The sequence below is a fragment of the Sitodiplosis mosellana genome, unplaced genomic scaffold (assembly GCF_009176505.1).
Source record: "Sitodiplosis mosellana isolate CC-2019 unplaced genomic scaffold, AAFC_SMos_1.0 Smas_scaffold_6167, whole genome shotgun sequence".
Classification (NCBI taxonomy): domain Eukaryota; kingdom Metazoa; phylum Arthropoda; class Insecta; order Diptera; family Cecidomyiidae; genus Sitodiplosis; species Sitodiplosis mosellana.
Genome location: NW_022601408.1, coordinates 2298439 through 2322934, shown reverse-complemented (window position 1 = coordinate 2322934; position 24496 = coordinate 2298439). Strand labels below are relative to the sequence as shown.

The following is a 24496-nucleotide window of genomic DNA, read 5'->3' as shown; positions in this document are numbered from 1 at the left end:
TCTCTCTCTCTCTCTCTCTCTCTCTCTCTCTCTCTCTCTCTCTCTCTTTCTCTCGCATACGACATCACATGTATGCTAGACACTTGAATTATTCAATTTGATATAAATGCTTGGTTGTTTGTACCGTATGAATTTTGTAGCTCATGTAGACAACGAGATGTGCTTGGTGCGGTCGTTAGAACGGCTTGGAAGTGCAGCGTTATCAAAAGAAGAGCCGGATATTGGTGCTGCTTTTCTTAAGTTTTCCGTTGTCACCAAAGAATTGAGTGCATTAATGAAAACATTGGTAAGTCGACTGCATTGCATTGCATTGCATTGCCATTTGGATGAAGACATATTAAGGCTCTTTCTCTCTTTCTGTCTCTCTTTCTGATTTCTGCATTCATTGCAATAGATGCAAAATATTAGCAATATCATAATGTTTCCGGTTGATACGCTGTTAAAGTCGGAACTGCGTGGTGTCAAAGGTGAACTCAAGCGTCCGTTTGATAAAGCTGCCAAAGATTATGAGTCCAAGTATATGAAAATTGAAAAGGAGAAAAAATCGCAAGCTAAAGAAGTTGGCATGATACGCAGCGAAGTGAATCCAGCGGAAATTGCCGATGAAATGGAAAAAGAACGGAAACTTTTTCAGTTGCAGATGTGTGAGGTATTGTATTTCGACAATGTACTTGACACTGTGCGCAACAATTTTAATGTTCGCTAAAAACCATTTTCAAGTTTGATTAATTTAATTGGAACATTTCGATCTACTCTCCCTTTTTTTTCCGCAGTATTTAATCAAATATAATGACATTAAAACTAAAAAAGGTATTGAGCTGCTGCAGCATCTCGTTGAATTCTACCATGCACAAAATAAGTAAGTTTTTATTAGCTCCTTCTCTCTCAATGAAACTTCCTCATCAATTCAGTTTGCTCTATCTCACTTTCCATCTCTCCCTGTAGCTATTTTAAAGACGGTTTGAAAACAATAGCACACTTTGGTACTTATATCCATGATTTAAGCGCAAAGTTACAAAATATCAAACAAAAGCAGGACGACGAACGGCGAAAACTATGCGAACTACGAACGTTGCTGCGAAGTGCACCGGATTTCGATCGAGTTGAGGTTCGTTAATTGAACTAGCATTGAAGAAAAACAAAATGAATGGTGAAAAATGTTCGATTTTCGTTTAATATCAATTTTGTCGTTGTTAATAGAATTTATCAACGGAAAAGGGCACCGGATATTCATTGCATCAGCTGCAGGGTGATAAAAATCACGGCATCACAAAATCAGGACACTTGCTGAAGAAGAGCGAGGGTAAAGTGAGACGGGTATGGCAAAAGCGACGATGTCGTGTTACTGCTGATGGATTCCTAGATATTTATCATGCCGACGAATCAAAAGCACCGACTCGAGTTAATCTTCTAACGTGCCAAATAAAACCAGTTGCCGATGATAAGCGAAGCTTTGATCTGATAAGCTGTAAGTCTGATAGTAGACAATATGAAATGTGTCGTAATTAATTCAGCTGATGCTGCATGAAATAAACTAATCGAAAACCAATTTTTTTTTTTCATCACATAGACAATCGTCCATATCACTTTCAAGCGGAAGATGAATTGGATCAAAAATCATGGATAGCCGTATTGATAAATTGTAAGGAGAAAGCATTGACGAAAACGTTCCAGCATACGAATCCGCAGATATCACCGAGTCTAGTTGAATTGCAGAAGACACTCATCAGATATGTGGAAAATTTACCAGGAAACGATCAGTGTTGTGATTGTGGTTCAAAGAATGATGTCTCATGGATTAGTTTAAATTTTGGCGTTTTGGTGTGTATTCAGTGTTCGGGTATCCATCGGGATTTGGGTGTGCATCATTCGCGTATACAAAGCCTAACACTAGATAATATCACCACGGCAAATTTGCTGATTGCGCGGGCGATGGGGAATAGTACGCTGAACGATGTGATGGAGGCAACCATTGGAAATGTTAAACTTGATCCCGACAGTTCCATGGAGGAGCGATACGATTTCATTCGCGCAAAGTATGTAGCAAAACGTTACGTCATGCGAACCTGTTCGAATGATTGCGATTTGCGAAACGAACTGGAGCAATCGATATTGAATGCCGACTTGAGCCAGTTACTTCAAGTGTGGGCTGAAGGAGCTGATCTAACCGCTGTGTTACCAACATCTCGGGTCGGGGAGACTGCTCTGCATCTGGCTGTTCTACGTGAAATGGGCTCAACGTTGCATATCGTTGATTTTCTGATTCAAAATATGCCGTCGCAAGGTTTGAACAAGGCGACCAATATCACAAATATGCCTGATGTGCCGGGCAAAATGACGGCATTGCATTTGTGTGCATTACACGATCGACAAGAGTGTATGAAATTGTTGCTGCGATCGGGTGCTGATTTTGAGCTGAAAAATGAACAGGGAAAAACGGCATTGGCCATAACAAAGGAAATGGGTTATGATGCGTGCCGTGAGCTCATTGAATGTGCAATCCGGAGACAAAAAGGCGCTTTTGATCACATCAACACCGATTGGAATCTACCACATGATGACGGTTCGACCGATTTCTCGGACGATGATACCGTAGTCGATGAAAAGAAACGATCACGTCCACCGAGCTACGCGGGCGGTGAATCACCGGTTGCAATTCGATCTCGTTCATCAACATGTGATTCCATTCAAAGTGGATCTAGTCCGAATGCCGTATCAAATCAATTGCAACGCCAAATGTCGAATCAATTGTCGGCCACATACACTCAATCCGGTACCAGTCCAAAGCAACAGAATCTATTTCCACAGCAAGGCCGTTTGTCGCCCGGCTCAATGTCAAACATCACAAAAAATTATGCGCAAGCCACGAATTTATCAAATCGCAAATCGTTGAGCTCATCGAAAATGGAAAAGCGCACCGCTCCGATACCACCCAATCAAACAATATACAGCACACTGCCGCATGCGCCAAGGCACAGTCAAAGTGTCGATGCCAAAGAAACTCGTAACATGAACAAAAATCAATGTGACACATACAGCACATTGCCGCATGTGCGCAACTCAGATGCCAAACAATCACTTGACTTGCACTTTAGCAACAAAATTTATGAGCCGCTACCGTTTGAGGCGGAAATCGAAACGCCTGATAAGTATGACAGACAACAGAAATACTCAGACAGACAACAGCCGAGTGAGTTTACGACATTTGGTCACAAGCGATCGCTCAGTGGAGAATCGATCGGTCGAAATTTGCATTTGGCTGGTGCTAAACTTGTGCTCCCGTCTAGCTGCGAAATTCCGATTCTAAAACCAGTGGACAAGAATGTGATAAGACCCAAATTACCACCACCTGGACCGCCACCGAATTCAGCGACAACACCATCATCAAATAATGGTTTGCATTATTTTCAATATTGAATTTTACGAAGAAAAAAAACCCAGCTGCTAATTTTTCTTTCAACATTTACAAATTTATTTTCCAGGAAGAGACATAAACCATGGTGATATGGACTATGGCACAGAATATAGCGTAAGTTAGATTGAAAAAAATGTGAAACGATAAAAAAAAAGTCCATTTTAACTCATTCAAAACTGATTAAATTGTAGGAAAAGAGTTACTACAGCGACAGTGGTGACATGGATTACTCAAATAATGGTTTCGAGAGTTCTGGCATATTGAACGCTTCGTCGAATTCAATCAGTATTGATTTGTCGCCAGGCAATACGGTTTCGCGAGACCATAATTCTGGCGATAACTATGGCTATGTAAGCATAAACATTTTATAATAATTTACCGACTGAAATTTTATACATTTCAAAACGGCTATCTTGTTGTTGAAAAAATTCTTTTTCATTATTTTCAATATGATTTTGCTGTTCTTTCAATTATCCAAATGAATTTAAAACGTTATTTGTTTGTTTCATATAAAAAGTTATTCCCATAATAAACATTTTGTTATCAATTGTTTCACAGTTGCGGAAACGGCGTCGATGCAGGGCACTATACGACTGTTCGGCAGACAATGAGGACGAGCTCGAATTTAAAGAGAATGATATAATCGTTGTACTAAACGAACGAACCGACGATGAAAATTGGATGTACGGTGAAATTGAAGGAACTTCACGCCGTGGCATGTTCCCTGTTAGTTTTGTTCAAATGTTGCCCGAATAAACACTCAGATATATTTATGTATAAAACAAATGAAAACTAAGCATCTTGATGATGGATTTAGTCGTATTTCAAGTGGATGGAAGAATAAAAAGACCATAAAAATACATGGCTCTGAATCGAAAATTCATTGCGAAAACGAAAAAGAAAACCACAACACAAACCATGCTAAATGTTACAATCAACCAATTTTATGTATTAATATGCATCGCACTAGATTACTATTATGATTATGATTATTATCCTTTTTATGAAATGCAATTATAAAAAGAGATAGAGAAAAACATCAACAACATTTTGGCTTGAGAATGTGTTGCGAATGCCGATGCGATCAGAACGATTATTAACGGTATTTGCAGCCATCATCTTTGGCCTATAAATATCAACAAACAACAATGTATATCTTTTGTACTTTTATTTTTTTATTTATAAATACTGTTCATTGATTAATTTATTTAAAACAAGATGAAAAAAAAAAATAACACAAAAAAGGAGAAAACAAATGTGAATTACGCAATTGTTATGATATTTTTTCTTTTGAACGTAAACCAATTTACGAAAGGAACCAATCCCATTACAAAAAAAATTCTCAATAAAATAAAGAGCAAACAAGTCGTCATTTTCTTCTCTACCAAATGAAATATACAACACTGATTTGAAGAAAGATAGACAAGAAAAACACAATCAAAGGAAATTTAAAGCCATTTTACTCGAAATTGTTATAAGTCTTTAATGGATGTAAACAAAAAAGAAAACTAAAAGTATTCGAGTGTTTGTTTGTGTGGAGGAACATTTCAGTATCGTTTCTCAATGTCAGTATTTTTAATTATATTTTTTTGTCAATATTTTCTCGTTAGTTTGTTCTTTTTTCTCTCTCCTGGTTAAACCGACGATTGTTATTTTTTTTTTAACGAAGAAACAAAATTCGTGTTTCTTTATCTTCTGTTGCAACCAAAAAAAAAATTTAATAATAAAACTACAATTCCAAAATGAAAAGTTACAAAAACAAAAATCATATGAAAAAAGTTTTTTTAGAGAGAATTCATTGGTGGATAAGTGCACAAAAAAAAAAACAGAAAACAAAACCAAAACGAATGAACACAATTTATTGCACAACTATGATATTCTTCCACGAATGTGTATATGGACAAATTCTACCAATTTAGAGAATGGATTGAAAAAAAAAATTGAACGGAAAAAAGACAAATGGAAATGACACAAAAACAAAACACTCGACTATAGACAAAATATATGTGTTTAGATTGTGAAATACTCTATGCAAATGTGTAATGTTAAAATTAAAAGAAGAAAATCCATAACAAAACATTTATTAAACAAACACAAATAGTATGTATGTGAACGAGACATCAATTGGTATATCATACCCGAAATATACTTGCAAATCAAATAATAGATGCATCAAATTAAATGCAGGTCATCACTCTCGGTGCAAATTTATCGAATCGATTTTTAGCCACCAATTAGTAGTTGTCAGTTGGGTTTTTTTTTTTTTTTTGGTTCACATTAGACAAAATCAGACAAAAATATTTCATGACAATAGCGCACGAATGAAAGTGAGAAAAAAAAAATGAAAAAGAATAGCAGGTCTTGAACACTCAATCAAATATGTAAAATATTAAATAAAAAAAGCAGTTGCCATTTATTGATACGTTGTAAAACAAAGAGTAAAAGAAAATAAATAAAAAAAAATGTTCTCATTGAAAACAAACATTTTTCTCTTCCATTTTCATTTATTTCCGTCATTTTATCGATATTTTTGTAATATTGAAATTATACTTTTATTTCTCTCTGTTGGAAATCTTCTCTGGATCTGTTTCATCTTGCATCCTGGATTTCAAAATCACACTTGTATACTTCAGATATTTACAACAAAAAAAATGATTACGGCCAGATGAAATTTCTCATTAAAACAATATCTTGAGGAATTCATTCAATCACGTAAACAACTAAGCCTAATTCAATAATGTTGACCCGATTTCGAATTTGTATTAATTTGTTCCATTCTATATTCATTTAGCTGGTTTTGTGTCCGGTGTCTGTGCGGCAGAGTTCAATTTAGCGACGGCTTGATCGTATAATCCGCCAACAGTTTTTGGTAAATTGGAAAGGGCCTCGAACGTGCTTATCACACCTTGATTGTAGTAGTAATTGGTCGTAGCGCAAAGCAACAATTTATCATCCTGCACTTTTTGTACCTGCACAAAAAATCATTAATAGCTTGGATTTTTTTCGAATATTGTTGTTAAATGAGAAAAAAAAAATTGTCAAAAAATATTTACCTTCAATTTCAGTGAGTCTGGTGTATTTTTAGCGATGTATGCCTTTGCACAAGCAATCAATTTATCATATGCACGTTCTTTTCGGCTCAGCTGTGACCACACTTCCAATTGATTTGTCCAATAAACTGCAGTCGATGCAATTACAACCTTGAATGCAAATCTATGCGAAAAAACAAAAACATTTAATTCGAAATTCATCGAATTGAAAATATGATGAGAAAAATTCAATAAAAGAGAAATTATTCACTTCAGAACCATTATGAAAACAATTGGACGTGCAACACACACAACTTATGTAATTTCAAAGAAGTTGAAAGATTCGTTTTGACACAAGCCAAATAGTTGCTGTGAATGGCGTTAGAGGGCTTTCTGAATACGTTACAGTTACCGTAGTTACATACAAAATAGACTGTTAAATTGAATGTCAAAAGACTTGAATCATCCATCCACTTTCATTTGTTGTCAACTCTGTTAGCGTTTTCCTATCGAAATTATTACAAATTCTTTAGACGTTTTTCCAATATCTTTAGATGATTTTTACCAAAAAAATTGGATATTCAAATTAGATGGTTTTATCAATTCTTTAGACGATTTTCACCCAAAAAAATATGGACACCTTTTAGACGAAAAACATTTCTTCCATTTTGAAATATCTATGTACATTCAGTAATATTCATTTGTCGTTCACAATGAATACTTTTAATTGTAAGTTGTACTTGATGCGTGTGAAGATGAAAAAAATTCATTTTTCCCCCTAGCGCAAATGTAAACCACTCGAAATTGTTATAGGTCTTTAATGAATGTAAAAAAAAAAAAAAAGAAAACTAAAAGTATTCGAGTGTTCGTTTATATTTTATGCGTACGATTTTTAAAATAGCCCATTCTGATGGATTTGCATCTTTCGCAGGGGCATTTGGAACTGATGCTGTAAGCAATTTTCAGATACATCTGATTATTCTTTTGAATGTCGTTCGAAACATCAAAGATAGTTGTAAATTTACAGCCAACAATTTTAATTAAAAGTCTTTCTTTTCTGCCGTTACTTTTGACTGCCTCGAGTAACTCTGAATAGCTTTCCTCATTGATCCGAGTTTGTTGAACATGCATCAAGTCAATATAGATGAGTTGCTTGCCGAATTCAACAATATTCTTCAGTGTGTTTATGCTAACGTCATGAAATCCACGTCTCGCACAATAAAAACAAAGTATTAGTTTGGTGAGGAATGGTAATGAATTCACCAACGTCACAAATTCAGTGTCCAAACAAGCAATACTCCCTCGCAATTTTACGACTCGGAGCGATTTTAGCCTGGAAAGACCTCTAATAGCTGTTGAGTTGAACGTAAAACCGTCTAGTGTCAACTCCGGTATGCTGACATTATTTCTTTGGAGGTCATCCAATATAGGTTTAGCACTCTTTAAGCCGCAAATTCTGCCAAAAATTTCCAAATATGTCAGGTTTTTCAAATTTCTCATCTTTTCAAGTGTTTTAGTGTACAAGGAATTCTTATCTTCAATATGAAGAACTAAACTTGTTAATTGTTTTGCATATTTTGAAATGCAAGAAATAAATTTATGTGTGACATCAACATCAGATAGTTCGAGCCACCGTAATTGTTGATTGAATCGAAGTAACTCAATGAAGTTATTTAACGGTGGTAACGTAAGAAAAAATTCAAGTTTTACCAATGCTGAATTGGTTTGGTGAAGAACTTTCGACGAATCCCTTGATATATCATCGTGTTTATCGATAACGTTATTGTATCTGCAAAAATAAAGTGTGAGCTCTGTTAATCGCTCGGATAATCGGATCGCTTGAAATGTTTTACAATCAATAATTAGACGGCTCAGCCGTAATTTCATTATGTTTGTAGAATGCTCGAGTATGTCTGACCCAAGTTTATCTCCTGTTATGTAAACGTATGAAAGAAAGTGACCGAATTTATAGAATATACGCCTTATGTCTGTCCTTGAGTTTCTTCTTAAGTCAAAGTAGCAATTAAAAGAAAAACGACCCCTGACCTTGTGACAAAATGCACTCTCTGCGAGTGGGCCAAAACGTTTACACACATTTGCTACATGGCATAGTTCAGTTAATTTTAAATTCTGGAAGATAGTTAGCAAACAATCATCATTTAAATCCAGGAGAGTTATCTTGATTTGGTATCCTCGTAGTCGTTTTTTGATTGAATTGGGATCCAATGTGCTCGGAGCTCTGATCCGCTTCTTACGAACTGTCTTCTTGTATTGGTCTTCAACTAATCCGCAGCTATCACCCATTTTGGAACGCACCTCAACAGTAATCTATTCAAGAATTCGAGAATAAATAAATGATCACTCAGAAAACAGATAAATATTCAAAATGTCAGAAATTTACGTTATATGCAACAGTATTTCATGTATTATCAATTAGAAGCGGTTGTGAAGCGTCGTCAAAGTTACCTTCGTCGTGAAACAAAAGAAATTTCAAATATTTGAAGTGTTTTTCTGCTAAATGAAACCACGCGTGTGTGTGTGTGTGAAAAGACTGACGTTTATATTAATACTGGCAGTAGTTTGTTTGAAAAGCCGAATAGTTGCTCTGAATGGCGTTAGAGGGCTTTCTGAATATATTATTGTTGCCGTAGTTACATACAAATAGACTGCTGAATTGAATGTCAAAAGACTTGAATCATCCATCCACTTTCATTTGTAGTCAACTCTCATAGCGTTTTTCTATCGAAATTATTATTGTCGACTTGGTGTGTTGTTGAATTTTTTTTTAACGCTAACGCAATAAACAACAAATTTACTGTTTAAATTTGATTCATTTCGAGAATCAATCTGGTGTATTTAAGAATATTTAGCTTTGAAATTATCTGGATTGGGAAATAGAATTTAATCGAACGAAACTATGATTGATGACATGAAAGATGAGGTAAGTGTTTCGTTTGTGTTTGGTGTTGGTTGCTAGTTGACAACACACATCATTGTTTATGCAGTTGTTGTTGTATAACTGAGTATATACCATTGTTTCAATTTGGTTTTGTTGTTTTGTCTTTTTTCTCGTACAGAATCAATTCGTCGTAGACGATGTGAGTAAAATAATCAAAGAAGCCATCGAAAACACAATTGGTGGAAATGCATATCAACATGATAAAGTAAACCATTGGACCAAAACCGTTGTAGACAATTGCCTAGGTGTCTTGACAAAACTCCAAAAACCATACAAATACATTGGTAAGAGGGAATTCTTCATCGAGAGTCATATTGTCGCTAATTTAAATTTACTCATATGTTTTTTTTTGCGATCGATTCTCAGTGACATGCATGATTATGCAGAAGAATGGTGCCGGCTTGCATACAGCTAGCTCATGTTATTGGAACAACGAAACGGATGGATCTTGTACGGTGAGTGCAAGAAAAATTGAAACGCATTTTTCACTTGTTGGCCAAAAGCCAATTCCATCTGTCCTTGGAGATGCTGTATTCTTTTTATCTGTTATGTGTGATTTGTTTTTTTTTTTTTTTTGATTCCAGGTTCGTTGGGAAAACAAGACGATGTACTGCATAGTGTCCGTCTTTGGCCTGGCTATTTAAGACTATTTTTCTTCTTCAGCCGAATTAACCTTCAAGTAAACGGCTTTAATTGTTTATTTAATTTCCAGTTGGGCAAATCAAATTTAAGTTAGACTAAAATCGGAATAACATGTAATTTTTATGAAAGAAATAAATTGATTGCAAAAGACGAATTATTCGTGGGCATTTTTTAATTTTCAAATTTAAAGAAAAACGAAAAAGGGAGAAAAACCATCATCGAGTCATATTGGAGTTTCCGACGAGATATTTTTGAGTGGGGCCGATCAATGGAATGTCTCTGTCAAAATTAAACACCATCGGAATTGCATCGGGTAAGGTTGATGTGTATGTGTGCGCGCTGAATAATTGTGGTTCTCTCTTCTGGAGAATACGGTGTATGCAGTGACATTTCGTTCCGTCACGCATACAAATACATTGACATCCATACCGATGATGATAAAAAAAATTGTGTGTTTCAATCGAGCAATTTGTAGTGTATAAACAATTTTTTTTATTTCGGTCGATTCCAAATGTTGTTTTCAATGTGAACTGTTTTAAAATAGCGACACACATGAACACTGCATTTGTTTTATGTTATAATCAAGCTTCGGACCATTTCTGTACTCGATTGGATGAATTGTTTATGTGTCGTTGTTTGATTGGAAATACAACACTTCAGACGTATTAACACTCTGAAACGAATTGCAGAAAAAAGAAACAAATTCAGTTGGAAGCTACTTAATTTTGCACTGTTTCGCAGCTATTTTCATTTTATTTCGATTGAATTTTTTAAGTTTTGTAAAAATGTTGAGATTTTTATTGCATTTTCGTCAATGAATTGTAGGCTAATAAGTTTATGTTTTAAAATAGTTTAAAATTGTGTAAGAATATTCAGAACGAATTCCGTATACGCGCAACAATACAATACACATTTGCCAATAGCATGATGATGACAAATAAAAGTAGCCAAATCGCTAGAAAAAAGATGCAGGTGTCATTCGTAATACGAGATGCAGAAGAAAAACGACATCGAAATGGTGTGAATGCACTTCAGCTGGACCAAAACAACGGCCGACTGTATTCTGCTGGTGAGTTCTGAGAAATGTCATAAAACACATATTCGGTGATATATTCCGTCTGTAAAACGGTTTTCACTGATCCTTTTTTTTTTTTTCATTCATCAATTGTGTTTCGTTTTTCTTTTGCGTTTCAAGGACGGGATGCGATAATCCGAGTATGGAACTCAAATCAAAGTAATACACAGGACTGTTACATACAAAGTATGGAACATCACAATGACTGGGTCAACGACATTGTGCTGTGTTGCGGCGGTAGAAACTGTAGGCATCCATTAATATTTACATTCCCATGTCACTTATTAAACCCAACTAAGATCTTATCGCCATTTTTTCCTGTTTCTTTTGGCATTTTATTTGCACAGTAATTAGCGCAAGTTGTGATACAACTGTTAAAGTTTGGAATGCCCACAAAGGATTTTGCATGTCAACGCTACGAACGCACAGAGATTATGTACAGGCGTTAGCATACGCAAAGGATAGGGAGCAGGTAAATTGAATGAGCTTTTTTCAAATTCGTAAATACAATCAAACACTTGAACTAATTTGATTTTGGCTCTGGTTATAGGTTGCGAGTGCTGGATTAGATAAAGCCATTTACTTGTGGGATGTAAATACGTTAACCGCACTCACTGCGAGTAACAACACAGTGACGAGTGAGTGAAGAATGAACTTTTGATATCTCATCATTTTTGTCCATTCGTCGAAAAACCATTTCAACATTTTTTTCTTCAAATTTCCCAGCATCGAATTTAGCCGGTTCCAAAGATTCAATATACAGCTTAGCTATGAACCCATCCGGGTCAATAATTGTCAGTGGATCCACGGAGAATGCCCTACGAATATGGGATCCTAGAACATGTAATCGCATTATGAAACTGAAAGGACATTCCGAAAATGTGAAAGCGCTTGTCGTGTCTAGCGATGGTACTCAAATCATTTCAGGCAGTTCCGATGGTACGATTAAAATCTGGAGCGTTGCTCAACAACAATGTATTCAAACGATTCAAATACATTCTGAAGGTACACACATTTTTCGTCTACAAAATTGATAAGTGAAGACAAAGATTTTTACGATCATTTTATTGAATTCATTGCTTTATGAATTTACAGGCGTTTGGGCGTTGTTAGTTACCGAAAATTTTTCACATGTGATTTCGGGCAGCCGTGATAAAAAGATTTTTATGACTGAATTAAGAAATCCTACCAATAGTGTTTTAGTTTGTGAAGAATCGGCGCCGGTGCTGAGTCTCTGCTATAATATTGATCAGACTGGCATTTGGGTGAGTATAGGCATATTTTTCATAGTGTTTCCATTAATCAATCAATCAATAAATGGATTTAATTTGATTTTGAATGCGTTAACAGGCGACCACTTGGAATTCGGATATAAAATTTTGGAAACTGCCGCGGTACGACCGTTCTAACTACAATATAATTAATGATGGAAATACGTCGAATAATAAAGACAATGAAATTGCATGTATTAAAGGTAATATCATTTTAAAAAAAGTACACATTCATTTTACGCTCATTCCGCGAATGAATGAAGAATACCTATACGATAACAAAAAAAAAATCGCCTCGATTAAAATGGTTTCAGGTGGGGCGGCCATAAAAAAATACGCCGTGCTAAACGACAAACGACACATTCTAACAAAGGATACGGATAACAATGTAGCAATTTATGATGTACTGAAAGTAACAAAAGTCAAAGATCTAGGACAAGTCAATTTTGACAACGAACTCAAGCAACACAACCAAAAGGTTTTCATCCCTAATTGGTTTACGGTCGATTTAAAAACTGGCGTATGTATCATTACTCCGGAAAAATTTCATTGTTGAAAAATTGTCGAATGTAAAATAAAAATGTTATCCATTTAATTTGTTGACACAGATGCCGACCATTGTTCTTGGCACTGACGAAGTGGATTGCTTCTGTGCATGGGTCTCAGCTGAAGCCGGTTTGCCCGAACATGCAGAGGCTGGATCAGACTTAAAAGTATGCGAATCGCTCATCAAACACACATATGTTGTGAAAAACTAAATATGATTTCTTTCCGTTTAGATTAATTACGGAAGCCTTTTGCTACAGGCTCTATTAGAACATTGGCCATTGACTCATACGCACACATCAAACGATGAAGTGATCAAAGGAAATGAATATTTCTCGGTACCAAAACATACACCAGTCATTTTCAGGTAGTTATTTCTCTATTTTAGTCCATCTGAATGAGTTGAACATCGAGAAGATTCGACTGGTGACTTAACTGAACGTCTAAATAATTTTCACATATAAAAAATTACAGTGAGGTTGGTGGTCGAACGGTTTGTCGACTGCTGGTTCGAGATGCAGCCGGTGAAAATGAATCATCTTTGCTTCATGAAACGGTCCCATCTTGGGTTACTGATATCGTCGTTGAGAAAACTATTCCAAAATTTGTAAAAATTCCATTTTATTTACTTCCACATCCGCAAATGGTGAAACAAGACCGAATGAAGAAGGTAATTTATCCGGTTGAATTGCATGTGATGATGCAAATGGTATGTTCACTTTAAATTGAATATTAATGTTTGTTTTATCAATAGGATCGTCTTGTGGCGAATGAATTCTTACAATGCCGTAAAGTGTGCGAGCATGTATTGGACAAAATACTGGGCTCGGAATCTGGTGTGAATACAATGATTAGTAATAATTCACAATCGAATCAGAATGACAACAGTTCAGAGGGTTCACAAATACCACCCGAAGATAAAATTGAACTTTATTGCAACAATGTCGTAAGTATTAAACGCAAACAGAATATTTGAGCGATTTAATCGGCTAAAATCCAACCACACAAATTGCTTTACTCATTTCAGTTGCTTGATCCCCTGCTAGACCTGAGAACTGTGCGACATTTCATTTGGAAGCAATCGGCTGATTTAACATTTCATTATAAAACAAAACCGAATTTCAACTACAGCTAAGATCGCTGCGATGGAAAGTGGAATAAACGAAGTCGCATGTTATTTCGAAATATCTAATCAAATTCACCAAATAACCACAATTTTTCAAATGCATGTACTATTATCGGTGTCAAATAAAACAAAAACAAAATAGAATAAATAGACAAACAAAGCAGAGACATGAGAACATCAGATTGATGATTGATTCGCTTCTCGAAGAATTATGTTGTGTTAGAGTTCATAAACTATTCATTATTTCATAAATATATCGGTTAGAAAAAGTCAACTTTAAAAGCATGAAAAAAAAATGAAATAAAATGCAAATGATTGCAATTTTTTTTTTGTACGAAAAGAAAAGGGGAAACGCAAATATTTGTTTAAATTAGAACAGAGAGTGCAAAACGGTGAGAGGAAACAACAGACAGAGAATGATTGGTAGGCCTTATGTGAATAAGTTTTCGGAAAAAGTTTCATTTAATCATCCAAAGGCTTGTAAGGCAAGCGGCAAGTAAAAAATGCACATTGGTTGAGACTTGTAGTCGGTTTTTCATTGTTACCTTGAACGCTTTAAAACGAAGTTCCTCGATTCTAAAGTATACTAAAATGAGATTGCTGTTTTTTGGGGGCAGTATAAAGCAGTCAAAGATGCCTCGGAGAGTCATTCATCGTTACCAAAATTGTTTCAATAAAGTTTTGCCAATGTGGTGTGATTTTTCAGTCGAAAAGTTTGACGGTCGATCGGCATAGATTATGGTTTAGAGGCGAAAAAGAACGAAATTGCGATTGAATGTACAACAACAACAACAACAACGAAAACAAGAACAATTACTGTGGCTGGATCTCAATCGAGATGTCATTGATATGATAACTATATTACAGTGGATTCTTCTCAAGGGTAAGCTGAAGAAACAAGGCAATCGACTGCAATTATTTTGCTAGTTGAATCATTGCTATTCACGTGATTCGACACCAAAATAACTGATATACCACATAGAGAGTCACGAGTGTAAAGTCTATCGTCATACAAAAAATCTATTGCAACTATCTATCTACTAACCTACCTACCATAACGCTGAGTATATGAACACACAACAATCATATATTTATGCACTCACTCTGGTGGTAACATGTTCATCGGAAAATTGGTTTAGTTTGATTCGACTTCTACTATTTGGAGCCAGTGAGTTATTATTTTCCTTCTTGCTTCTTTTTTTCTGCTTTATTCTTGCTTCGGATACTTCGTCGAAATTGTATGTTGCATGACCGTTTCAGAGGTGCAAGGCCAATTTAATGCTAAAACCCCTAATAATCGCTACATTCTCAAGAACAATGGAAAAATGTTGCTCATTTCATTTTTAGATCATTGACAATTGCAAGCAATTTCGTGTGCATTTTTGAAATGCACTCCACAGGCATTCCGACAAATGCGCGCACAAAATTCTACCTGCCATTTACGGTATTGAGGGATTAAACATTGAAGCATTCAATGAAGAGGACCTTTTAATGAAGAGGACCTTTTAATGAAGAGCGAGCGTAGTGAACGAACGCACTTACACATAAATAGCAATTTTAATGAAGAATAAAGTTCAAATGTGGTAATAAAAGTAAATATTAATCGATACAAGTACAAGTACATTATTAACATAGCATACACGAACACGGCCGACGAATTAATTTTTCATAGGTTAAATGACAAAAAAAAAAAAGAAGAAAATACAATAATGTAACATCAACGCGAAAATCGACATAATATCGCTGTTGAATGCTACTGCGAATGTGAATGCGGATCGATTCGATTCCATATTATTGTTGCGAGTATACAAGACGGCGCATTAAATATATGATTATTTGATATTTCTTCTTCAAAAAATATCGAATATCGAATAACGAGTGTAAGGGCTCCGACAAAACAGCACCTCGAACACTCTCTCGCTCTCCTTCTTTTTCTTCCTCTCTCACAACATTCGATTATTCATCATGTGAAAACTTCGGTTTCGGCTCGATGAATGTACTTTGGCTGTGTGTGCGAGGGACACATTGTAACACGATACAACTGAGGCCACATTGCAACGGTTAGTGCCAACCTTATTGTCACCGTTGCCATTTTTACACACGCCGTACTATTGTATCTATGCTGAGTTGTGGCGTAGGTCACACAACTTATGAGTGTGCGCCACTTTCGATTTCAATACGGTAAAAACGAAAGAAAAAGTTACCCCCACATAAAGAAAAAAGAAAATATTTTTAATTTATACGACTTACATGACTTACATAAGTTCATGAGACATTCATTTCTACCTCTCGACTGCGTTGCCGTTGCGTTTCATTGTATTTATCTAATTGTAATAAAGAAAATGCTATGGAAGTGGAAATAAAAAGAAATGTGAACGAGGTAGAGACAACGTAAAATAGCTTGCAAGGGGAACGCAATGCGTGTACATTTCACGCAAGCTTTGGCATTAGATGAGCTTCGATAAATGTAAATTGTGCTTAATGATTCGGTTACGTTTGCTTCTTTTCATTGACCGATCCAACGAATTCAGGCTGAAATTAAGTTGTATTTTAAACTTGATATTTCGCTGATTGCCTATTTATCTGGAAATACCTTTCTGTTCGATGTATACACTGTAGAGCACCGTACAGCACCGTACAACACATATGTTCGTTTCATCATTGATTGACATATAGGCCGCCCTTGCGAGCATATACATTCATTCATGTTAACATACACAGTCATGCGCCCGCACACGTTCAGGCCACCACACCACTATCGTGATCTGTTATATCGTCATCAGCATACACAGCACACATTCGAATAGTCGAACACATGGGACTTTGTCTTGGTGTTCTATGCACTTGACTACAATAATGCACTGGCTGTATTGTATATACCATACACGTTGCTCGCACACATTGTACCGACTTGATGGCGCGAGTGAGAGTGAGAAAGAGTGCATGCAAGAGAGAGTGAGATAGAAATATAGCGTGAGTGAGAGAAGAAAGATTCTTGCATGCAACGGAAAAGCTCAATCCATGCGATAGAAGGAAACTGTAACGTATTTCCTGCTGCCAGAGTCATACGGCTAAAGGGTATACATAATACACGCAGCCAGTTCGATTGAATATCTTTGCAATTCCAAATGAATCCATATCATCGAATTCCAATGTCTGTGTATCTCCGTCGAGGCGACACGAGTACATAACACGATGCCATAGAATGGGATACGCGCGCTGCAGAACAGATACACTTGCAATGCAATACACGCACAACTATTAGGATTTCGATCCCCATCGGAACGAAAGTGAAACAGTGAAACAGTGAAACCGACCAAACTATACACAGCCAAACAAAATTTCATTTGGCGAATCCATTCCGTTTTGCGATTTCTTGTTTCATTTTCGTTTATTTTCTCGAAATCACAATGAAAACCGACGACAATGACAACAACGATGAAGCGGAGAGAGAGAGAGAGAGAGATACACACACTCAAAGTAGTTGTGGTATTTTGTGTGTTACTATGTTTGCCCGTTCTATATGGTTATTGCTGGTATTATTGCGTTTGTGATTGTTATTGCTATTGCCATTCGGTGTGACTGTAACTGTAACTGTAGCTGTGGCTCTGACTCTCAGGCTGACTGGATGGCTGGCCGTAGCATACTCAATCGGCGCAGAATCCAAAAATGAAATTTCTCCATCACACTCTTACTTTTCATTCCATAAATTTTCGGAGTTGAATGTGGAAAACATTTAGGACTCACATACATTTTCTCCCATTTTCCATATGATTTCGAAGCGAGAGAGTGTGTATGCCATCCAATAGAACAATGCATACACGCTCACATGGTGCTTCGTATGCCACTTATACAATGAAAAAAAGGACACACGAGATCTCCCCCTCATATACACAGACGACGAATTTTTGGTGAGCACGCAAATAACAAAAATGACTTTCGTAGCCTTATCCATCGACCGAAACTGAAATGGAATTGATTTGATATCTGCATACCTTAACCAAAGGTATTATTCATTTTAGACAATGTTTAGTTCTATACTCATTTTTTGATTTTTTCGGTTAAAGTTTTTGTCCATTAATTTTGATTGTTTCATTTTGTTGTTGTCAAGTAAAACGTGAGAATTTTTATCAAGAAAAAAAATTGAAACAAACTCAAAAACAAAAAACCAAACCAAGCAAAACGCGAAACAAAAAAAAAACGGCTGAATTTAGAAAACGAACATATAACCACAGAGACGAAAGAACATTCAAGCAAGGAGAGAGAGAGAGTGAGCACGGGATTTGAACTATCTACACAACAACGGCAACAACAACAACAACAACAAAAACAACCAAAAACGACCACTTCATTCATTTGAAACACAAGACAAAATTCCAAGTTAAAGTGTAGCGCATCACACCGAAAATTCTTCAGATATAACAAATATCCCGAACGTGATCTGTGTTAGTTTTGCTTTGATTCGTTGCGTTTCGATTTTTGGGTTTTATTTAAATGTCAAACCAACCAACCAACCAACCAACCAATAAATATAATAATTTAAAACAAAACATAACAGTATAAAATTAACTAAATTAAACGAACATTTAACTAGTTTTAGAAATTAAAAAATAATTTAAATAGAAGAAAAGCTCGAAGAAGAGTAAAGAATCTAAAATGCTCATAAAATTTAAGCGGCTTACATAATAACGAACTAATCAAATGAAAATCAAGCAAATATAACATTTCAAACGAAACGAAATATTAAACAACAAAAAAAATAACAAAACCAAAAAGAAAAGAAAAAAACAAGCAATAATAATCATTCAATGAGGATAACACAATTTTAGTGATGCAATTTTATTTGTTCTTATCTTAAGCAAGGCTAAAATTGGTGTGATAAAAACAGCTTCGCTAGCAACCAGATAACCCGCGTTCTGAACCAAACACAAAAGCATTAAATCATACGGACGCGATCGTGCATTAAAATCGGACAGTTATTATAAGTAAAAAAAAAAAAAAAACAAGAAACAGAAAAGAGTCAGAGACCAACATATATAAATACATATATTCCTTTTCTCATTCTTCGTGTGTCTGCCTCTGTCCCTCTCTCTCTCTCTCTCTCTTTCTTTCGACAAAGAGAGTGAGCGTGTATTTATTTATGGTTTTTCCTGCTCCATTTTTTGTCAAGTGATTCGGTTCCTTAGTAGTTTTATTTATTACGTAAATCATGAATACATCTTATCGATTTTTTCCGATAATTTTTTTGATTCCAACGAATTGGAAGACATTTTGAAAATCGATTCAAGAATTCGTTGACTTGACTTTTTTTTTTTGCTCTATCATCAAACAAAACGAAAAACAAATACGAAACATCACGCAGAATGAAATTGAAATGAAACTAAAACTGAAACTGAAACTGAAATTGGAATTGGAATGCATGTAAAATTAGAATTATAAAATTTAGCATAAAACAAATAAACTAATAACACAACAACAAAACAAGAAGAAAATAATAATAGTAGAAACAAAGTATAATTCGTCTGTAAATAATCATAGAGAATGCAAATTTATAAAACCAAACTTGAAGTCAATCAAGACAATGATAAGAACCATACCAATAATCAACAACAACAACAACACAAAATCAACAAAAGCGAGCTTGTGTGCAGCAGCCGAATTGAATTGTCTTCATCGAGCAAACGAAACGGATTTAAAACTGGAATTGACTTCGATTAGAAATCTATAGCAAAATTACAACCAACTCCACCATAAATAGAACAACAACAACAAAAAAACAGCACACAAATATAAATATATATACACATACAAATCAAATCCTTTAGAAGCAGAGTCAAATTAGAAAGTCATTTTCATGATAAACACAGGCAAAACAGAAAACGTAAGTGATTAATGCAAAGCAAATAAAACCGATTTCAAATGTTTTTTCCACAAATAATTTTTTTCGTCAAATTTGTTTTTATCCATTCGTTTTTTGAACAACGAAAATCTCTATATTTATACACTTTAGTTTTTCATTTAGATTATGGTATATTTGTTTCCATGACCTCTATTTGCTTTTAGATCCATTTTTTTTTTTTTAATTTAGATCAATACATAAAGTATTTCCAAAGACTGACTTACCTTTTGAATTTAGACACACAAAAGGGAACCCCCTCCCCACCTCGAAAAAAAAAAGCAATAACAATTTTTCATTATGTAAAAAGAATCAAATAAAAACAAGTTCAGTCAACACCCGTGAAAACCATAAACTTGCAATCGAAATGGAATGCGATTCTCCCAAATGCATGATTTTTGCTCTTTTCTGTCTCTCTTTCCCCCTTCGAATCCAACAAACTCTATTTTTTTTTTGTTTGTCTTTAGTGATTGGAATGACAGCAGAATGCTATTGAAAATAAAAATGATACATAATTGTATGTTGCATAATATCACGCTGATTTTCTGCACACAATGAGTTATAAACGATACACCTGTCGGTACAAAAAGCTCCTCTAGTTTTTTCTCCTCTTCTTTCCATTTTGATTTTGACATAGAAATAACAAGTTGCTGTGGATTTGAAAATTAGATGTTTATTATTTCCCTTCTTATTCTGTTGAATTCGGCAAAATGTACAGTAAATACACATTTTTTTTTTTTTTGTTTGATGATGGAATGTGTGCGTGTGTCTGCGTGATGTGCTTGCATGTGATGATGAAATTAGCTCAGGGTGGTGACCGTGAGATGATTAAAATAATGTTCGATGCGATTGTTTTTTTTTTCGGCTTGTACAACAAAACGTGCGAAAACCCAGCCAAATTGGAGTCTTCCAAGTTTTTAGGCAAATCGGCGACGATGATGACGACGATGGCGACGGCGAAGACGACGAGTGCACTTTCGATAGCCACCGCGGGGAATTTAAATTTCTTAGTTTTTAATTTGTTTTTTTTTTTATCGTTTCTTCTCTAAAAATCAAAAAGTGAATATCATGGAAAATCACATACAATCAATTGCACTTGGGTCATTCATGGTGGAAAAGTGAACGCAGTTTTTCAAAGTCTGTTGCTGGTTTTCCAATTTGTTTCGCATGTCTAACTGGTATATATGGACGATTGGCTGTAAGTCATAAATGGTGTGCTTCTTTACGGCTGTCGAAAATGTGATTTTGATTGCGTGAGTTGGGCTTCGCAGGTTTTTTTTTCGTGTGCTTGTGTACGTGTATGTGGGAGAATGCAAAAAAAATGTGGTGCTTTCTGTGTATACAATGGAAAAATCATCATGTGGAAGAGACGGTGACACGATTGTATGCAAAATATGTAAAATATCTAGAGGTAGTGTGTAAAAAAGCAACAACAACAACACAGAACAAAATATCTGTCGACAGCGATCTCAAAACAGCTTTCGTTGTAGGCTATATGTACATTATAAATACCACACAAAAGTCCACTGATCCAATTGTTCTTTCAGCGCTTTTTCGCTTATTAAAAGCCGCAATCAGTGTGTTGTGTAAATGGTGTGCAAAATGATAAAAAGTCAATTCATAATAAACACAATGCACAAAACGTCTCTAATGTTTATCACCGATAAAATTCAATCAAACATTGGTGTGTGTCGGTGATTTTTATTCTCTCGCCAGCTTGCTAGTTCGTTTGCTCATTCAGCCATCCTTACTCGCCATTCGCCCACGTGCCGTTCAATCAAATGCCACGTTTGACCAAGCAAGCGAACCGTGAATCTCGATATCGTCAAACACAAAGAATGGACAAGTTATTGTTGGCCTTTGCCAATCTTTCATGTTCACTTCCCCTCACCACACCTCATACGCTCTTTTGCACCCAACCTTGTCAGTCGAATCGCTTACTGATTTAGACGCGCGCGTCCGCGCCTATTTGGTTCGCGCGATAAAGCGACGGAATATAACGACGTTAAAAATAAAATTAGTGGGTGCTGTTGATTGGCGGCACACGTTGATTGGATATGTGTGCGCGATCGAAGATGAAGCATAAAAAATTGACAGATTGCTTCGTCGATGTATTTAATTCAAAATGTTCCAAACACGATGCAGAACACATTCAGCACTTTCTTTTCACTGTTTTTTGTTCACAGTTTGTGTGTGTGTGTGTGTGTGTGTGTTTCGCTGCTGCTTCTCCTTGTTTTGTTGTTGTTATTATTGTTGCTGTGAGAATGGATCACATGCTTACATTGCACAATCATAAATTATTTATTCGAGTTTTGGCTCCTGCTGCCACAAACCGTTGTCCATGTTCGCGCGATTCATTCGCTTTTCATCTTTTCTGTATTGGTTTTGTGCGTTCTTTTTTCTCTTTGTGGCATTGATAAAAATTATAATAGAAATAAACAATTGAACGATGAGCGAAGAGAAGAATGAGAGCTCAAATAGAGGGTGAGCAAAAGCCAAGGCAATACAAAATTTATCTTTGACTCTCTGGCGTTCGATTCGCTCGCTCGCTCGCTCGCTCGCTCGTTCGTTTGTTCGTTCGTTCGTTCGTTCTTTCTTTCGCTTGCAAGAAGAAAACTCGCTTATATGTATCCATTTACGTATGTAATACGAAAGACAGGCTGCGACTACCGATATGGAATATAATAGCGAACAGCGCAAACACTTTTCATTTGGCCCTCTTGACTTTCCTCTGTTTAACTTAACACTTGAAAATTGATTTTTCTTTTCATTTTTTTATTTTCTTGCGCTCAATCTCTCGCTCACTCGCTCGCTCTCTTCTCGTTTCCCATTTTCATTCATTCTATGCCCCAATGCGCTCTGCATCATCCATCTGATCAGACCAAAAAACGAAACTGTTGTTATTACTGTTATCGTGTACTTGCTGCTGCTGTGCTGTGCTGCATTGATATTTTCATCTCTTCTTCTATGTACCAAATTGGATTCATCCATGCGATGTAACCAAATCGTCGTTATACACACCCAGCGACATATATACGACACGGAGAGACAGAGAGTGAGAGCGCGAACAAATAAAAAAAAAAAAAAACATTGAAAAAAATACACAACAACAATTCATAATAGATCAAAAAGAGACGTAAAAAATATTTCGAAATAACAATGAAGGATTCCTTTCTTTCCTCTGTTTTTCGCTCTCTCTCTCTCTCTCTCTCTCTCTCTCTCTTCCTCCCAGTCTGTGTTTTATGTACATTGGAAGCGCGTGTATTTGTGAAGGCATAAATGGTTTACGATGTTTGGAAAGTGGTCGAACAATGAAAAATTTGATTAGAAAAGTTTTCGAATACTGCTGTTTTTCAGTTGCTGCTGCCCTTCCGTTGGCATTCGAATTCGAAAAGAAGGCGGCAACAGCAGCATTCTGGCCTTTATTTTCTTATTTTCCCATTAAAATTGTGTAAATCGAACAATCTTCCGCGCCGTTTGTACACACGTGTTTGCTTTCGTTGTTCGTCTCATTTGGAGAATTTTTGAGGAAGGAACGGGTTTTTTTTTCTAGTTCGATTTTGACCCAATGTATTGCATGACCGAGGAATAAATCGCATTTGAAATCATAACAAAAAAAAAATGTTCATGCAATTTAAGCCGTGCACCTGAATTTAAATTTACAAGCCGATTGGGAACACACACATATACAGGGGGAAAAAAAATGGAAAATTCGTGGAAAAGGCAACGACAATAATCGAAAATTGAATTCTACGTCGATTACATCGCTTTTAATTTGTTTGTTTCAAAACTTCATAATTGAAAAGCGTTCGATGGAAGAAAGTAAACCTTTCCTAGAGGAAATCCTGGAAATTACTTTTTTTTTTTTATTGGAAATCCACAGCGAATTCTCAGCGGGTATCTCACTCGTATTCGTTGGCATATATTTTATTCCCCGACATGCATTTAGCGTCCGTAGTTAGCGCATAGCATACACACACACTGACATACACAGATCCGATAAGATAAGAGTGTGTATAGTATGGTATAATAAAACTTTTTAATGAGAATAAATGGAAGCGCTAAAACGGAAATCGAATCGATCGATAAATAATAATTGAATTGAGCTTTGATTTGCACACAGTGCCAACACAAACTGCTCAAATTATAACTAAAGAAAAATGTGCTGTGAACCAGTGAATTCAACGAAAATAGGAAAAAAATGACCGTCTTGCGTTGCCAAAATAAAAACCGAAAAAGAAGAGATTGTTATTGTAGTAGCAGTAGCAGCAGTAGAAGCCTAAGGAGCAAGAAACAAAATGTATATGTGCAGAGCCGTAGAGAGCACAAACCATAAAAATCCAATTTTCAATGGCATCACAAATGCTGAGGGTCTAATGGGGAAGTAAACTTGACTCGTTTGTTGCGATATTAAATCATGCCATGTTAAATCTTTGAAACATCGTTATCTTTTTTTAATGGCACAGCACATCGAATGGTGCGCATCGCACAGAGCGTTGAGGGAGTGAGAGAGCCAGTGTGAAAGAATGGCGAGAGA

At 35.8% G+C, this 24496-nt stretch overlaps 5 protein-coding genes across 18 annotated transcripts in view; 4 read left to right on the top strand and 1 right to left on the bottom strand.

Moving 5' to 3' along the window:
• The window catches only part of LOC129575424 (arfGAP with SH3 domain, ANK repeat and PH domain-containing protein), a 12553-nt gene extending 7630 nt beyond the window's left edge, over positions 1-4923 (top strand). For all 7 annotated transcript variants that reach the window (XM_055459035.1, XM_055459028.1, XM_055459031.1 and 4 more), the window contains exons 4-12: positions 141-286; positions 395-649; positions 774-859; positions 946-1108; positions 1201-1468; positions 1571-3394; positions 3483-3529; positions 3607-3765; positions 3974-4923. In XM_055459035.1, coding sequence (XP_055315010.1) covers positions 141-286; positions 395-649; positions 774-859; positions 946-1108; positions 1201-1468; positions 1571-3394; positions 3483-3529; positions 3607-3765; positions 3974-4171 — 3146 coding nt within the window. In that variant the 3' untranslated portion in view covers positions 4172-4923. The remainder of the gene's footprint in view (positions 1-140; positions 287-394; positions 650-773; positions 860-945; positions 1109-1200; positions 1469-1570; positions 3395-3482; positions 3530-3606; positions 3766-3973) is intronic.
• An 879-nt stretch (positions 4924-5802) lies between these two features.
• On the bottom strand, positions 5803-6820 carry LOC129575427 (uncharacterized). The gene is made up of 3 exons (XM_055459042.1): positions 6716-6820; positions 6469-6628; positions 5803-6384 (listed from the first exon to the last, which is right to left on the bottom strand). Exons 1-3 carry the CDS (start codon positions 6724-6726, stop codon positions 6199-6201), a joined length of 357 nt encoding a protein of 118 aa, XP_055315017.1. The 5' UTR covers positions 6727-6820; the 3' UTR covers positions 5803-6198.
• Positions 6821-9190: 2370 nt separating this feature from the next.
• On the top strand, positions 9191-10199 carry LOC129575428 (dynein light chain Tctex-type). Its single transcript, XM_055459043.1, has 4 exons — positions 9191-9385; positions 9522-9687; positions 9770-9858; positions 9988-10199. The coding sequence occupies exons 1-4, from the start codon at positions 9362-9364 to the stop codon at positions 10045-10047; spliced, it is 339 nt and encodes a 112-aa protein (XP_055315018.1). The 5' UTR covers positions 9191-9361; the 3' UTR covers positions 10048-10199.
• Positions 10200-10409: 210 nt separating this feature from the next.
• Positions 10410-14408, top strand: LOC129575792 (WD repeat-containing protein 48 homolog). Of its 2 annotated transcripts, XM_055459855.1 has the most exons (13): positions 10410-11114; positions 11241-11366; positions 11468-11592; positions 11671-11758; positions 11847-12125; positions 12216-12385; positions 12471-12594; positions 12706-12911; positions 13000-13104; positions 13171-13304; positions 13412-13607; positions 13692-13883; positions 13965-14408. In XM_055459855.1, the coding sequence occupies exons 1-13, from the start codon at positions 10970-10972 to the stop codon at positions 14070-14072; spliced, it is 1998 nt and encodes a 665-aa protein (XP_055315830.1). In that variant the 5' UTR covers positions 10410-10969; the 3' UTR covers positions 14073-14408. The 2 variants fall into 2 exon arrangements, with proteins under 2 accessions (XP_055315830.1, XP_055315829.1); XM_055459854.1 differs by having other exon boundaries at positions 10447-11114; positions 12471-12911.
• Positions 14409-19078: 4670 nt separating this feature from the next.
• Positions 19079-24496, top strand: part of LOC129575789 (potassium/sodium hyperpolarization-activated cyclic nucleotide-gated channel 2) — a 50465-nt gene continuing 45047 nt past the window's right edge. For 2 of the 7 annotated variants that reach the window (XM_055459840.1, XM_055459839.1), the window contains exon 1: positions 19079-19944. Coding sequence is in view for 1 of the 7 variants with exons in the window: in XM_055459848.1 (XP_055315823.1) it covers positions 19918-19944 (27 nt within the window). In the remaining 6 variants the exon portion in view is untranslated. The remainder of the gene's footprint in view (positions 19945-24496) is intronic. The other 5 variants (XM_055459843.1, XM_055459842.1, XM_055459844.1 and 2 more) reach the window with 3 other exon arrangements.

Bases quoted from the DNA above. Each gene is read 5' to 3' on its own strand.
- LOC129575427 (XM_055459042.1), bottom strand. The intron at 6,385-6,468 runs GTAAATATTTTT...TTTTTTGTGCAG, and splicing joins CAGACTCACTGAAATTGAAG to GTACAAAAAGTGCAGGATGA.
- LOC129575428 (XM_055459043.1), top strand. From the start codon at position 9,362: ATGATTGATGACATGAAAGATGAG. The intron at 9,386-9,521 runs GTAAGTGTTTCG...TTTCTCGTACAG, and splicing joins TTGATGACATGAAAGATGAG to AATCAATTCGTCGTAGACGA. The intron at 9,859-9,987 runs GTGAGTGCAAGA...TTTTGATTCCAG, and splicing joins AAACGGATGGATCTTGTACG to GTTCGTTGGGAAAACAAGAC.
- LOC129575792 (XM_055459854.1), top strand. From the start codon at position 10,970: ATGATGATGACAAATAAAAGTAGCCAAATCGCTAGAAAAAAGATGCAG. The intron at 11,593-11,670 runs GTAAATTGAATG...CTCTGGTTATAG, and splicing joins ACGCAAAGGATAGGGAGCAG to GTTGCGAGTGCTGGATTAGA. The intron at 13,884-13,964 runs GTAAGTATTAAA...TACTCATTTCAG, and splicing joins AACTTTATTGCAACAATGTC to TTGCTTGATCCCCTGCTAGA.